This window comes from Nematostella vectensis, chromosome 10 (assembly GCF_932526225.1).
Source record: "Nematostella vectensis chromosome 10, jaNemVect1.1, whole genome shotgun sequence".
Classification (NCBI taxonomy): domain Eukaryota; kingdom Metazoa; phylum Cnidaria; class Anthozoa; order Actiniaria; family Edwardsiidae; genus Nematostella; species Nematostella vectensis.
This window is the reverse complement of record NC_064043.1, coordinates 13,137,968-13,153,353: the sequence shown is the minus strand read 5'-3', so window position 1 is coordinate 13,153,353 and position 15,386 is coordinate 13,137,968. Positions and strand designations below refer to the sequence as shown.

Below are 15,386 nucleotides of genomic sequence, written 5' to 3'. Positions count from 1 at the left end.
CATCGGGAGGCAAAATATCCCATAGGCAAAACATAGAAAATACTGTTTTCCAAGTTCTCCAATGGTCCGCAGTGAAACCACCATAACAGTTCTCAATCTTCCTTGGCATTCTCCCAATGCTAGATGGGACTTTGACATCATCAAGTCTAGACTGGATGTGTGTCAAATTCCTCTTAGTCACTAATGGTCTGTCCACATCAAGCCAAATGTTCTGCATTACATATTTGGACACGCCTTGAAATAAGCAGTGCATAGGATCTATGACATGAAATTTCACGCAACTGAAGTATGGAAGCAGAAGCAGCTCATTGAATCTTACCCCATATTGCTTTTCTTCGTCTGCCTGATCCGTAGCAGATTTCTGATTCAAAATGTCCTGTACTTGTCTACGGTGAGTTGAATTGTCTCATGGGGGATGGGTCTCAAATAGAGAGAAATTCATCCCTTCAGTTATATTGCCTGTAAAGACCTTTGTGCATTTAGAGCATCCATTTCAAGATGTAGCAGCTGTGAAACCACACACTTTTCTTGTAGCTGGGACATCACAAGCAACACAAAGAAGGGCACCATGAACTGTGGTTATGTGGTTATATTGCTTGTGCCAGGTGCTAAAAATGGTCTAGTGTCCACATACTGCCATTCATGCCATATACGTCCATCAAAGATATCCGCAAGAAAACCAGTTGGTGTTTGCCTTTGTCTCCACATCTCACACTAGGCAGCAAAACCAGGGCGTTTCAGGGAATCTTTTAGGGTCTGTATTACACTTTTGTGACAAAACACCTTGAATGGGTACAGCCTTGTGCGCCCATTTTTAAGGTGACTTCTTTGAACAGTGGTTCATTACAAGCTACACTTCGAAAGGCTTGTCGGTGATGGGGAAATGCAACATATGGACAACCCTTTATTACTAGTTTTCCATTCCAATAGGTGAAGCATTCATCAAAGGAGTAAATATATGAAAAAAGAGAGGTGCTACCAAAATACAGTAACCCAATTGGATCCTCTGTCAGTAGCGGATCTAGGGGGAGTGTTTAGGGGGCTTACCACCCCCCCCCCCCCCTTCCTTTGGGCTGCCAGAAAGCCATGTATAACAAAACAAAGTACCCCCTCCCCCCTTTTTCACTGAGCCAACCCCCCCCCCCTTTAGCGAAAAGCTTGATCCGCCCATGTCTGTATAGAATCCATTTCATGAAAAACTGGTTCCTTTCTATTTATCACACTTGGATGAAATAAACAGGAAGGTTCTATGCTGTTTTATTACACACTAGCTCATATTTTATCAGTACACACGTGCAAGTTCCCCTTTAAAAACACAGATTTTTTTTCGCACTGATTCAAACCCGGTCTCGGGTAACTCGAATTCCCTGCTTACTTGACTTAAAAATCTGTATCTTTGACCTCTCTAACGAACTCGAGCTCGCGCTAACGAAATGATTTTAGTTACTCTTCGGAGTTTGAATAAGCGAGGTTCTAATGTATTATTTTACATTGTTTTCTAAAGCTCCATATTAACTGTTTTTCCGTTATATTAAAGCATGTCGGCAAAAAAGACAACGTGAAAGATCATAAACAATGTCTACTGACATTTTAAGTGGCCGTCAAGTTCCGACTTCCTTTTCAGCTGCCGACACAATACACAAATCAATTCAATCAATCAGTTAAGTTGTGGTGCTCTGGATGTTTTACTGTAATATGGACTCACTCGGGGCATACTGCAAATGCTATAACAGAATCCTTAGCTACTGGTATTTGTTACTTACCATTGATATCATAATTCGAATCGTCATTAGGCTCGGGTTCAGGTTCAGAAACTTGCGGCGAGTCCGGCGAATCTAGGCCGCATTATCTTCGGAATCGAGCATCATAAAAGAAAATGGCGGCCATAAAAAAAGTTACGTCTCTCTCTTATGTATCCATACGAGTAAGACAGACAATTCCTGCCTTTGTTGTATGCTGAATGAAATTTTCCAACCATTTTCATTTAAATTTTCTGATAATGTATCTAATATATAACTTTGAACCATGACAGGTGGCGGGTGCTTTTACTTTTTTTTCTTTGTTCTTTTTTACTAAAGTTATTAGCGTAAGGTTGAGTACTTTTTTTTACTTACTTTAATGGGTACCTCTTATCATATGAAGTTATATTCACTATGCAACATGTCTTTGATACCTGCTTTTCTATATCAATTAATTTTGAGGGTTTATATGGATATACATGGATATATACTCGTCATCATAAGTAACTTATTATAAGTACTTTTAAAATTTTCAATTAAAACTCACAGAAGAGTCTACAGAAATTACATCATGAATTGGCTTTTTTTTTCAGATAGGTATTGTATGATACATATGGCTGCGCAACCCCTCCACTCCCCCCTCAGCTAATCCTGTGTACGCGCCTGCTAAACGTTTACGTTCTTGTTATGATTACCAGAGATAAAACGCAAAACAACGATCCCGCGCGTGTTCCTAAGTCGAGATTAGGAAACTAATTGGCTGACTCACTCGTCCGTTCTTGCTCATTTAATTTTTTAATCTGCCTGACTACATATAAATTAATTAACACTAACTAAATTGAGTAGACTTAGACTAGATATTTATATGGTCTGTCACCACACACAAAAGTCGGATCGCCATCTTGGATTTCTCCGACAATCTCGCACATACCGGAGATGGTGGTCGGAAAATTCCGACTGTGAGGTTGGGTATGACCGCTGGGAGTCCGCGGACTCGACCACAATCTACGTCCGTGGGAAATTGCTTCCCTTCACGGCTTCTTGTCTAAAACGTTCAGCGCTTTGTACTGCTTTGAACTTTCAAGGCAGTTCAACATCTCAAAAACTAAAAAGTCCAAGTGAGTCACGCGTCAGTGGTAAAGGAACTTTTGACAAGTGGGCGGTAAAGATGTTTTACTGTCAAAATGTTGAAGTTTGATAGGCCGACAGAAATGTAAACGTCTGCCACGTGTGCGATAGGGTAGCTGCAATCTACAGTATCTTCGTCCGTTCATATCCATGTGCTTCGTTTTTCTGATCTTACCCGTACTTTTTGCTTACTTGTTTTTCAAAGCTTTAGCATGAATCATCGGTCTAAAAAGAGTTCGAATGGGCGAAGACAGAGAAATCATAGACAGAGATGAAACAACGCCAAGCGGGGCGCCGCGACAACTCGAGTCGCCGTTGAATCGTTCCCCTTCTATCGACGAACTTCAGCCACCGAGATTGCAGTCTACTCCAATTGTAAGAGAACGTCCGAGTGTATCTCCGCCTTGCTCCTCGTCCCGCAGTAGTCTGGACGAAAATACGACGCCGGTCGCGTCTGATCACAGTGATCAGGAGTCAAATCAGCGACTGTTTGATACGTCCAATCTTGTCCAGCAAAACCAAAGGAGATCCAATGTGCTTGCTCCCCTTCGCCTTAATTTATCTCCAAATCTAGATAATGTTCCAGCAGAACCCGTCGTGCTACTAGCTCAAGGTTTAGATAACGGATTGGCTGAAGAATTGCGCACTTTTATGCCCAGCAGGCCGAAATCCAAAACCAGCTTATGCAAACAATCAGAGAAAAAGAGCGGGAAAACGCAGAGGTCAGATCGAGATGCAGGAACAAAAGGCTGCCAAGGGCTCTTACGGTGAGAAGTTATTCGTATACACAGCCGATCGTTCCTTTTCACGAAAATAAGTGAAGGTTATTACGTTGTTTAGCGATTTGCTGCTATTTTAAAACATTTGTCGTGTCGCAGCCTAGGGTGCTATAAAAATCGCCCTCTAAAATCGGAGCTCGTGTCGCACCACAAAAATTGCTAGTGTGAACTTGCCTTTAGAGGGGGGGCTTATATTTGGAGATGGCTAATATTTTTTCTCTCAAAAGCTTTGTCCAAATGCTGTGTCAAAAAGGCGTTCATTTACAGGTTTTTTTTTCGTAAAACAAATAACAAGCACCTGAGCGTCTGACATATGGGGACGTTGCGAATACGAGTCCGTGGGAGACAAGGGGGAACAAACTGATCATTTTATCTTTTTATAGGAGGGGAGGGTGGGAAACAAAAGTTCACATGACCTATACGGACGCTCATAACAAGCAACTGAGCCTTCACATGAGGGGACGTTACGAATACGAGTCCGTGGGAGAAAAGTGGGACCACATTAAACCAAGTTGAAATGAAATTACGGGGTAAGAAGCAAAAACGGTAACTCCGGACCGACATTTGGTTTTCTAGTAATTATAATACCGGATGAATACGTTCGTTAAGAGAAACTAACTCTCCCCGAGGTTTGGTTTACTAGTACTAAGTAATTATACAATACAAGGAATATCCCCCACATCATCAAACAGCACGTCAGGAGAAAATGCCGTTTTGCCGTTTAGCAAGAAATGGCGAGAATATACGATTTTCTCAAGACTCTCCTTAAAAATTGCTCATTTCACTAAATATGAATCTCCCGTCCTTTTACGTTAAGAAGTCAATCGATAATTTTACGATTCGTGGCACAAATGATGGAATGTCTAAAACATCCATTTCTTGTCATTTATTGTATTTATAAAGAAGCGAAATAGAAATTACCTCGAATGACGTGTTTCATAAAAGAAAGCAATTAGTGTTTTAGCTATAACCGATAAAAATGTCCATGTTAACCGTAAGATATGTCAAAATCATTTATCTGTCAGTATCTGTTACATTTAAAAAGGAGCGAAACAACAATTGTTGAATGTACAAATTTATACCGTCCCGGAGTTCAAAAAGGAATGTATAAATTTATACAGTCCCGGAACTTAAAAAGGAATGTATAAATTTATACAGTCCCGGAGTTCAAAAAGGAATGTATAAATTTATACCGTCCCGGAGTTCAAAAAGGAATGTATAAATTTATACAGTCCCGGAGCTTAAAAAGGAATGTATAAATTTATACAGTCCCCGAGTTCAAAAAGGAATGTATAAAATTATACAGTCCCGGAGTTCAAATAAGAATGTATAAATTTATACAGTCCCGGAGTTCAAAAAGGAATGTATAAATTTATACAGTCCCCGAAGTTCAAAAAGGTATGTATAAATTTATACAGTCCCGAAGTTCAAAAAGGTATGTATAAATTTATACAGTCCCCGGAGTTAAAAAAGGAATGTATAAATTTATACAGTCCCCGAGTTCAAAAAAGAATGTATAAATTTATACAGTCCCGGAGTTCAAAAAGGAATGTATAAATTTATACAGTCCCCGAGTTTAAAAAGGAATGTATAAATTTATACAGTCCCGGAGTTCAAAAAGGAATGTATAAATTTATACAGTCCCGGAGTTCAAAAAGGAATGTATAAATTTATACAGTCCCGGAGTTCAAAAAGGAATGTATAAATTTATACAGTCCCCGAGTTCAAAAAGGAATGTATAAATTTATACAGTCCCCGAGTTCAAAAAGTGTTTCGGTACATATTTACTGTACTAGCAGGGTTTGGAACTTGTCTTTATTCGGCCATTGCAAGTCGAGTGTTCGCTCTGTACAAGTCCGCTGACTCCTAGCGGGCGCTACCACAGGGAGACCGATCATATCGTAACATCTCCCCTTTCTTACAAAAAAATAACAAAACATGATTATAAATGTAGCTAACGATGACAAGTGTAAAGTTCCAAATTATAACATTGCCTGGAGTCTCTTTGGCTAAACTGTTTTTTTTTTTTTTTAAATAAGTATTTAACGTCCTGGACAGCGTCCATATTCTACAAGTCTAGCCTGACTGGAGGCTTAATGATCCTTCCGCTCCTTGTCGTTCTCAACGGAGGCTGCGCCACTTCAGGGTTGACTTCTGGTGGTATTGGCAGATGATTTTCATCCGTGCTTCCAGTATCTAGTTCCACAGACACTGGTTGTGGGTGCTGCATCGGCAGGCTCTCCCTTACTAACTCCTCTGCATGATCCTTAGTATTGCGTATAAACTTCCTGTTCCTACGATATATAGAGCCATCAATGTCGACTAGGTATGATCTGGGGGCCACTTTGCCAATGCAAACCCCTTTCTTCCATTTCTTGGTTTCTTTTGGGAGGCTGGTCATTCTGACAGGTTCTCCGGTGTTTAGCTCCGGTAGTTCCTTTGAGCCCCTGTCAAAATGTTTCTTCGCCTTTTTGCGTTCCAGCGTTAGCTTTTCTGTTACATCTTGTTGAAGCTCCGGTTCGAGTAGATGTTGTGCTAGCGGTAGAGTTGTTTTCGTTCTCTTTGACATCAATCTTTGGACTGGGCTGCTGTCCATACCTTCGGTTTGCGTATTCCTATGGTCCAGAAAACTCATCCATACGTCTCGCCCCGATTTATTCGCCTTCTTCTGCAGATTTTTTTGCGGATTTCACAGCTGCTTCTATCAGCCCGTTGGACTGGCTGTGGTACGGTGACGATGTCTGGTGTTCGAACTTCCAACTGGAGGCAAACGTGGTGTACTCTGCATTAGCAAACTGTGGACCATTATCGCTGTAGACCCTGTCTGGTATTCCGTAATGCGCGAAGTGCTGTTTAGTCTTGTTTATGACGTTGGCAGCTGTAGCTTGGGTTAGTTCATCAACTTCCCAGAATCCACTGTAAGCATCCACTGTTATTAGGAAATCTTTCCCGTTGAGAGTGTAGAGGTCTTGCGCAACGATACTCCAGGGGCGTTTGGGAAGCTCTGGTGTCATCAATGGTTCCTTGGCTTGAGCTGGCGCGTGATCTGCGCAGAGGCTACAGCTGCTTACGAGATCTCTGATCTGTTGGCTCATCTCAGGCAAAAACAAAGCATCCCTCGCTCTTCGGAGACATGCTTGCTCCCCTTGATGACTTGCATGGACGCGAGACATGAGTGTTTTCCGTAGGGAAGACGGGACAATAACTCTCTCTCCCTTGTACAGCACTCCATTATAGACGCTTATTTCATCACGGTATGTCCAATATTTAGCAACTCTCGGATCTGCTTCTTGTTTTGTCTCAGGCCAGCCTTGTAGCACTGTTTCTTTTAGACGTTGCAACTTCTCATCACACTCGGTCTCCTTCTGAATCCTCTTGAGACCGTCGTCTGATACTCTGAGAAATTCGGTTGGATTAACTTGCTCTATGTCTAGCCGGCAGACGTCTTCGTGTTCTGGTCTTAGACTGTTCTTGGCTGGACCGACCTCCGGCAATGGTGCTCTAGATTGTGTGTCTGCTAGGTACATCTCTACACCTTTCTTATAACGTACATCTAAGTTGAACTTCTGCAGACGCAGCAGCATGCCCTGTAAACGCTTTGGAGCTGAAGTTAACGGCTTGGGGAAGATTGCTTCCAGAGGCTTGTGGTCACTCTGTACATGCACCGATTCTCTTCCATAGATGTACTGGTTAAACCTTTCACACGCGAAAACTATCGCCAAGCACTCTTTTTCTATCTGAGCATAGCCGCGCTCTGTTGGGGTCAGTGTTCTTGATGCGAATGCCACCTGCTGATCATCCTGCAGTAAGGCGGCTCCAAGACCAGTTTCGCTGCTGTCACACTGAATAGTGACTGGCTTGCTGACGTCGTAATATCGTAGGACCGGATGATTTGCTACTAGATTCTTGATCCTGTCAAATGCGTCTTGGTGGTGTTGTTCCCACGCCCACTCTGCTTCTTTGTCTGTGAGACGTCTTAGTTGCTCACTCTCATCTGCGAGATGCGGTACAAACTTTGCTAAGTAGTTTACAAACCCGAGGAACCGTTGGACAGCCTTTATTTTCTCAGCTTTGCTTTTCCCATCTGGACGCGGCATTTCCTGTACTGCACGGACCTTTTCGGGATCTCGTTTTACGCCTCCCGGGGTGAGGAGATGACCTGTGTAGGGGACCTCTGGCAGTCTGAGTTTCAGCTTCTTTGGGTTAAGCTTCAGGTTTACTTGTCTTGCCCTCTCCAGTAATGCAACTAGATTACTGTCGTGATCTCGAAGTGCTTCTTCTTCTGTCTCTCCTTGTCCTGTGATGAGGATGTCATCTGCGACAACATAGATGCCCTGGAGACCTTCAAGTACTTCGGGTTGGCGCCTCTGGTATTCTTCCGGTGCTGTGGCGATTCCAAATGGCATTCTCAACCATCTGTATCTCCCGAACGGTGTCCAGAAGGTCGTCAAGAAGCTGCTGTCTTCGTCCAGCTTTACTTGCCAAAAACCATTCTTAGCATCTGCAACACTGAAAACTTTTGCCTTCGCTAATTCAGGTAAGATATCTTCAATGGTCGGCATCGGGTAGTGTGAGCGCTTCAAAGCTTTGTTTAAGTCCTTGGGATCAATACAAAGTGGAAGCTTTGAACCCTTCCGTACGACAACTTGACTGCTTATCCAATCCGTTGGTTCTGTGACTTCCATCTTCTCGAGATCTGCAATGTGTGCTTTCAGCTCTGCTTTCAAGGGTATTGCGACTCGTCGTGGCGTATGCTTTACAGGCTGGACATCTTTATCAACCTCGAGATGGTATTCGCCTGGCAGACATCCAAGGCCTTGGAAAACATCTTGATATTCAGTGAATATGTCTTGTGGCGCCGTTTTCTGAGGTGTGCAGATGTTATTCACTACATGGACTGTGATCAGCTGCATGTTGGTGCATGTCCCTCCAGACAGTAGAGGATTCTGCGTTCCCCTTACAATCTTGAAATTCAGCTTGTGTTCCTCTCCATTGTAACAGCATACCAAGTCGCATTCTCCAAGTGTTGGCACAATACTGTCATCATACAGTTTAAGCTTGGTACTTGTTGGCTGCATGGCTGGTTTTCAGGGCAAGACAAGTAAACCTGAAGCTTAACCCAAAGAAGCTGAAACTCAGACTGCCAGAGGTCCCCTACATAGGTCATCTCCTCGCCCCGGGACTAACCTGTCTCTAACCATTTCATCTTCTAGCGTGCCAAAAAGGCACGGTTCTGCTAGCTGTCTTAGCTTAATCAGGAATTGGTCAATACTCTCATGGGCAATTGCTCGGTGTTGTGAAATATGTTTCTTTCGTATAAGATATTCCTGACAGGGACAAAGTGTTCTTCCAATTTTCTGAGAATGACTCCTGGGTCCTCCATCTCCGCCACCGACAGCTGGAGTCGCTTCAAGATCTTTTTACATTCCGTCCCCATCCAGCTCTTCAGGGTTGCTACTTGCAATCGCTTTGCTTTTTCGTCAAGACCTGTCGCTATAAGATAGTCCTCGTATGCTTCTCTGAATATTTTCCAATTACTAGAGACGTCTCCATTGCAATTCATTCCTTCGGGAGCAGGTATCTGATACGTTGCCATGTTGTGATCGATCCCCAGTGTTTTCGGCGATTTCTAAAATCCAAGATGGCGGACTCACGGGACAACTAAACTTCGAAATATCTGTACTTTCAGCGTTCGTGTTGCAGCAGAATTTCTCAGCGGAAATCCCCACGGCTTTAACTGAAAGCAGCCACTTCTGACACCATGTTTCGGGACATATTTACTGTACTAGCTGGGTTTGGAACATGTCTTTATTCGGCCATTGCAAGTCGAGTGTTCGCTCTGTACAAGTCCGCTGACTCCTAGCGGGCGCTACCACAGGGAGACCGATCATATCGTAACATATATATTTATACAGTCCCCGAGTTCAAAAAGGAATGTATAAATTTATACAGTCCCGGAGTTCAAAAAGGAATGTATAAATTTATACAGTCCCCGAGTTCAAATAGGAATGTATAAATTTATACAGTCCCCGAGTTCAAAAAGGAATGTATAAATTTATACAGTCCCCGAGTTCAAATAGGAATTTATAAATTTATACAGTCCCCGAGTTCAAAAAGGAATGTATAAATTTATACAGTCCCGGAGTTCAAAAAGGAATGTATAAATTTATACAGTCCCGGAGTTCAAAAAGGAATGTATACATTTATACAGACCCAGAGTTTAAAAAAAACAAGGTATAGATTAATCCCGTCCCTGAGTTCCAAAAGGAAGGTATAATCCTGCCATTGACGTTGGTAAAAAAGAAAACGGGAACTGCCAAACCGGAATGCCATTCTTGGAAAAGCTGTGTGTGCGACTGGTGTAAATGAGAAAGGCAAATCATGCACTGTTAGAAAATTCTTTATTGGCACTTGTAATCTACAGCGATATTTCCCTTTTTATAAATAATAAAATTTAAGCCTTTTATATCTAGCTACGTTGCGTCATCTAACCTGTAACGCGCGAACGGTACCCAACGCACTACCAACGCGTAGAAATGGCGCTAAGAATGGAGGCAGTAGCACGCATGCGCGTGGCCCAGGAGGCGGCACGGTGCTAGACTATGCTAAGGCGGCAAGAGAAAAACATGGCTCGCATTCGGCACCTCAGTTCTCCCCACAAGGGTAGTCATTGTCCAGGCCTTATACATTCACATATCTGCTAAGCATCTGTCGTCGTCGTCATCACAATCGACACAGCACTCCATCAGGTCTGGCTCTTTGGTGAGAGCATTGACTTTTCTGACCACATTGTCAGGATCCATGGCAAGCACAAATGCGTTTCGTTTTGTTCTTAGACATTCCACGATGGTATATTCTGGAGAGAGAAATAGAATCTTAACCTCTACAGGCATCCTTACGAAGACCACTACCCAGGTGGTATTTTTCATAAACCTCGGATCCCCCCCCCCCCCACTGGTTATGCAGGCCTGCTACTGCGTTAGACAAACCAAACCACTTGCACGCATACAGTCAGCCACGTACAGAATGACATGTTCACCCCTACGGTCTAAATAAAATTGAATGCGTTTCTGTGGTTGCGGCCGTGTATGCGCATATTCCGTCACATGAAAGACATTTTAACTGAATTTAAATAAAACAGCTAAAATATGTATAATAATTATTCCCAGAAACCATATAAACTTAATTTGTGAGGCTAGCTCACTGTGTCGCTGTATCTAGGGGAAACATATGCAACAGCGTAGAACAGTGGTGAGTATTTACCCATTCCTGCTCCATTATCAAGGACAGTGTCCCCTGATGTAGTGAAATGCTCTACAAGAAATCCTATCAACTGCCTGGGGGCCCGGCTAGTTCCATCTTTGGGAAAGACAAATACATTGGATGCATCTTCAGTCATCCCGTAATTGATGTTCTCCCCTGTGATGATGTTGCTGATATTCCAGTGTCCTACAACTACTGGCTCGATAGCGTTCTGTAGTCTTACACCTGTGTATTGATAAAAAAAAGTACATGCTATTAGGCTGGGACTGGTCCTGAAGGGCTGTGGGTAGGGTTTGTACCGTTATCATACCGATTCCCGTTCCTGTTAGCTAAAATTCTGTTACACTAAACCCATTCCCTGCTTGCCAGGCCAAAAGTGAAATCCAGCACCCCATTTTACACTTTCATGACCCAGATTGAGTTGGCAGTGTCTCAATTACCTAATCAGGGGGCACGTGTATTACCAATCCGGAAATGAGAAAGAAAATGGGCCGGAGCAAACATTTGTTTCTGTCGAGTACCCTTAGATTAGCACAACTATTCCCCCCTGGAGGATTTACTCTAAAAAATAAGGTAGGAAGGAGGTATAATTTTTTCCAAATGATCCCGATGCTAGGGCTAAAAATGCTTTCTGGTTCAATTTTTGATGTTATAAACCTGATCCCAAAAAATCTTGTGATTCCGTACATTTGTGGGCAAAGATTCCTGATTCCGAGAATTGTCTTGATCCCAACATTTTGAAAACGATCCCGATCCTACCAAGATAATTTTGAACCCTGATCCCAAAAATAAAGCTGATCCCTGTCACTATTAAATTTGTTAATACCCTGAGAAATGGCTCCCACCAATAAAGACGTACCATCGATTCTTTTAAATGATGTGTCTATGTGCCAGGCCTCTTGTACCGCCGTTAGCTTTTGACCAAATATATTCTATAATTCTCGCCGACTCAATAACATCGGAGCACACTGCGATGATATTGAAGGCTTGTAGATGGTCTGCATTTATAGCCATAACTCTTACAAGGAAGCGCCTGATCTCATCGTCATTGAGGTTCTAAGGAAAATGAGGAGAATTCCAGACTTAGCACAAACTTTTGTCATGTAAAAGCCGAATAAATCAATCTACCAATCGCCGTAATTTAATTACCCTCACGCAAACGTGCCAAGCTGTCACGCTATTGATGTCAAGAATTTGAAGCGGTAGGGCACTAGGTTCCTTAAATCTCTTAGAGTGCAAACACTAAAACCGTGCAACATATCTAAACCAAACAAGGAAATAACTCACTCTTTCACTCGAGTTATTCTTTATTTGCCATGTTTTTATTTATTAAAAGCGCTCCCAAATCTACGAAAATAATTACGAGTTTCACATTATAATGGATAATTCAAGAGATTTCTATCTCTGTTTGTGACCGCCCCAGCATTCAAAACGACACGCCCCCCACTAAAATTAACACCTCCAAAACACAAGAAGTCGCGGATGAGTAGTTTTTGCTATTTAATCTACTGTCAAATAAAAACAATTAGTTACTATTAGTCCCAAGACTCTGCACGCGTTAAGTGCGGGCACTGTATGTTACATTCTAAATAACTTCGGTGTGGCAAGCTTAGAATCCTTGTGATTGAGAGATGCTTTAATTTTGCCATCAAGGAAGTTAACGTACCTCGGTTTGACTAAGAATAGCCAGATTGATCCCTTCAAATGTTGGTATCACCTGTAGTAAATCCTCAGTGATAGCCAACAGCTCTGTCCTTTTCGCCACAGCGGTAACACCTCCTTCTGATTTGACAAACAAACCCTCCTCTGCTTCAAGGGGCTTATTTTTTTTGCTCTTTTCCCAAGCAACCGCTTTGCGGAAAAAAATTGCGGCTTCCTGTTGGGAAAAGGAAAGCGAGTTATATGGCTGTTGGGTTGCATCATTTTTCTTATAACTAGTACAATAACACAGCCAGGAAAAGGACGGAACACGCAAATACCTCGGGGGTCCTTTTTCCCCTTTTCCATTCCAGAGAGCTGAGAACGGCGACTTTCCCCTCTGTCGCGTGGTGGGGGAACCGTAGGGCAACTTCCTCCCAACTCTCTGCGCCTATAAACTTTACAAACGCCTCCTGTACGCTCCTCTTCTTTTTATTTCGGCCACCGTTTCCGCAAACTCGCTTAAGCTCAGTTGGTTTGAAAGCACTCGGTCCAATAACTCTAGCCTTGTCTGGTCGCTCTTTACGCCTTGGAGTGGCATTCCAATCTGTAAGAAAATCGATATAGATTTAGTTTCTAATTTAAAAGCGACGTGTCACCCTCTCCCCCTTCCGTCGTATGTTTTATATATTGGTGCTTTAAGGTGCTTTATGGTTTAGGAAATCACCTGATTTTGAGAGGTTGGTTTCTCTTACTTTCCTTTATTATTTTGGCCTTTCAGCTTGCCGTTGTCGTATTGCTGCACCACCTGTGATAATTTTTTAAACACTTCGGTAGAAAGGCTGGCCGCCTGAAGAGTTGGCTCCAGGGTATTCCTTCTGGAATCCTAGAATGGAAGAGAATATAAAAAAACTAAGGTAAATAAAAAAAGAGGAAACAAAATTGAGGTAGATAACATAAGACAATTCTCCTTTTTTTAAGAAACACTAAGTAAAAATTTCCTTTTTTCTCCTATTTAAGTGCAACATGGCCGCGCAACAATGTAGCACTAAAGTATTACGCAGCGACTAATGAGAAGAGTTACATGTACAATAACAACAACGAACTGATATTGCAATTTCCCAATTTTCTTTCTACAGCCTTGCGCGTAATCTCTCTTCGTTCTGATTGGTTTAGAGACTAAGGGCGGAAAAGCTTGATTCAAGTTCGCGAAATTTGTTACTCAACCCTTTTCTGGAAAATGTATTTCCATCTTACAAAAGTACACTAATAGTAACGAAGCCTGTAGGGTTTTGAAGCTAACATTTTCAATTTCACCCTCCTAGCGACCTTAGCGCGCGATAGTTTATGTGTTTATGGGATGCGTGTAGAAAAAAAGTATGTCAGCGGTACTTACCTCGACTGCACCTATATACACGTCTTTGCACCTGATTTTCCACTCTTTCGTGCTTTGGGGCGTCGGGTCCTTGCTGTCTGCTCCGGCGAGCTCGTACAGCATGCTTCTGCATGTCTTCACACGCTCGAACCACGTTGTCTGCCTGCTGCCTACGTTGTTTGTGTTGTGTGTGTGAGCAAGCCGGCGAACTTGGTCATCCTCTAATGTATTATCGTAGACGATAACATCGGCCTTTCTTAAGAAATGAGAGCACTTGTTGTTGATTTGTGATGCCTGCAAGATGAATGTCGTTTTATCAAAATTGTGAAAAATATAAATTAGAAGAACTCGCATTCACGGGATAGTTCTGTGATTGTGAGAATATGTCGTCGTAGCCGGTGCCTGTATTGTCCATCGTAGGGGTAGACGTCGGGGTTATAATAGATATTAGCAACACTTGCTGATGTATCTCCCTTTTTTCTTTTTGCCATTAAGCCAAAATGAAAAGCTCTGACTTTAAAAACCTACCACCGTTGTTTAGAACCGTCAAACGATGGCTTCGAGCTTGAAAAAATTCGCAAAAGGCGACATGCGAGTGCTCGGCACATAATGAACGATGCATGCCGAGCATTTGCGGGCCGCTTGTTGCATAGCTTTTTAAGGTTAAAAATCGTCGCTTGGCTGTTCTAAATAATCGTGGAAGTGTTTTAAAGCCAGAAACTTGTTATTTAGGCTAAAAATCGAGAAAACTGGAGACAGCCGTGTGGCTAGTTCCTCCTTTACCGGAAGCCGTGCAAGTAGACACAGCGTTTTATTTTTCACTATACTTTCATTTACCTTGATGTAAGCCGCCCTTCTGTGTCTCCCACCTATGATCGTCACTAACGCCTTTTATGTCGTCCTTGTGTTAAAAGTCCCGTTTTGCTATGTCTGCAATGCCGATCCATGGCTGGTCTGTAGACATGCAGACGGGATCGTCAGCAAGAGCAGTCGCCATGGCATCAACGGTCGACATGTCTAGGGCTCTATCAATCCACTTTGGTGGCGCGTCTTGTAGGTCATTCACACGGAAGCAAAACCGACCTGTGTTGAAAAATAGAAAACAGTTACGTGAATGTCTAGTGCATGGCTACCAGTTGGTTTAGGCATCAAAAGAGGAACCACAGTATGCTACTATTTAATTTGGCCGATGTAAACTAACCAAGACAGTTCTTACCAAGAACGTGGCTGTAAATTTCTTCGTCGTGTGTTTTCGTGACTTTTGGGGCTGGGCCCGGTAAATCGGGGACATCAGGCAGAACGTTCTCTCTTTTCTTGCCTCTGGCTGAAGCTTTAGCCACTTCATCGGTGGTGGATATGGGGATAAGACGGGGCGAAGTATTACAGTCTTTTTCTTGAAGGGTCTTAAGGTGTCCGTTAACCTTAGATACGAAAGCTCTGTTGGCTTTCCCTCTAGCCCTGACA

At 42.7% G+C, this 15,386-nt stretch overlaps 1 protein-coding gene and 1 pseudogene across 1 annotated transcript; both read right to left on the bottom strand.

Annotated features, from left to right (window-relative positions):
* Positions 1–6,300: 6,300 nt before the first annotated feature.
* Positions 6,301–8,724, bottom strand: LOC116618365 (uncharacterized protein K02A2.6-like). The gene has a single exon (XM_032381927.1). It carries the CDS (start codon positions 8,722–8,724, stop codon positions 6,301–6,303), a length of 2,424 nt encoding a protein of 807 aa, XP_032237818.1.
* Positions 8,725–10,030: 1,306 nt separating this feature from the next.
* LOC116618388 lies at positions 10,031–15,267 on the bottom strand (annotated as a pseudogene).
* Positions 15,268–15,386: the final 119 nt, after the last annotated feature.

What these genes read in the sequence shown, in the direction of transcription:
- LOC116618365 (XM_032381927.1), bottom strand. Translation starts at nt 8,724, where the DNA reads ATGCAGCCAACAAGTACCAAGCTTAAACTGTATGATGACAGTATTGTG.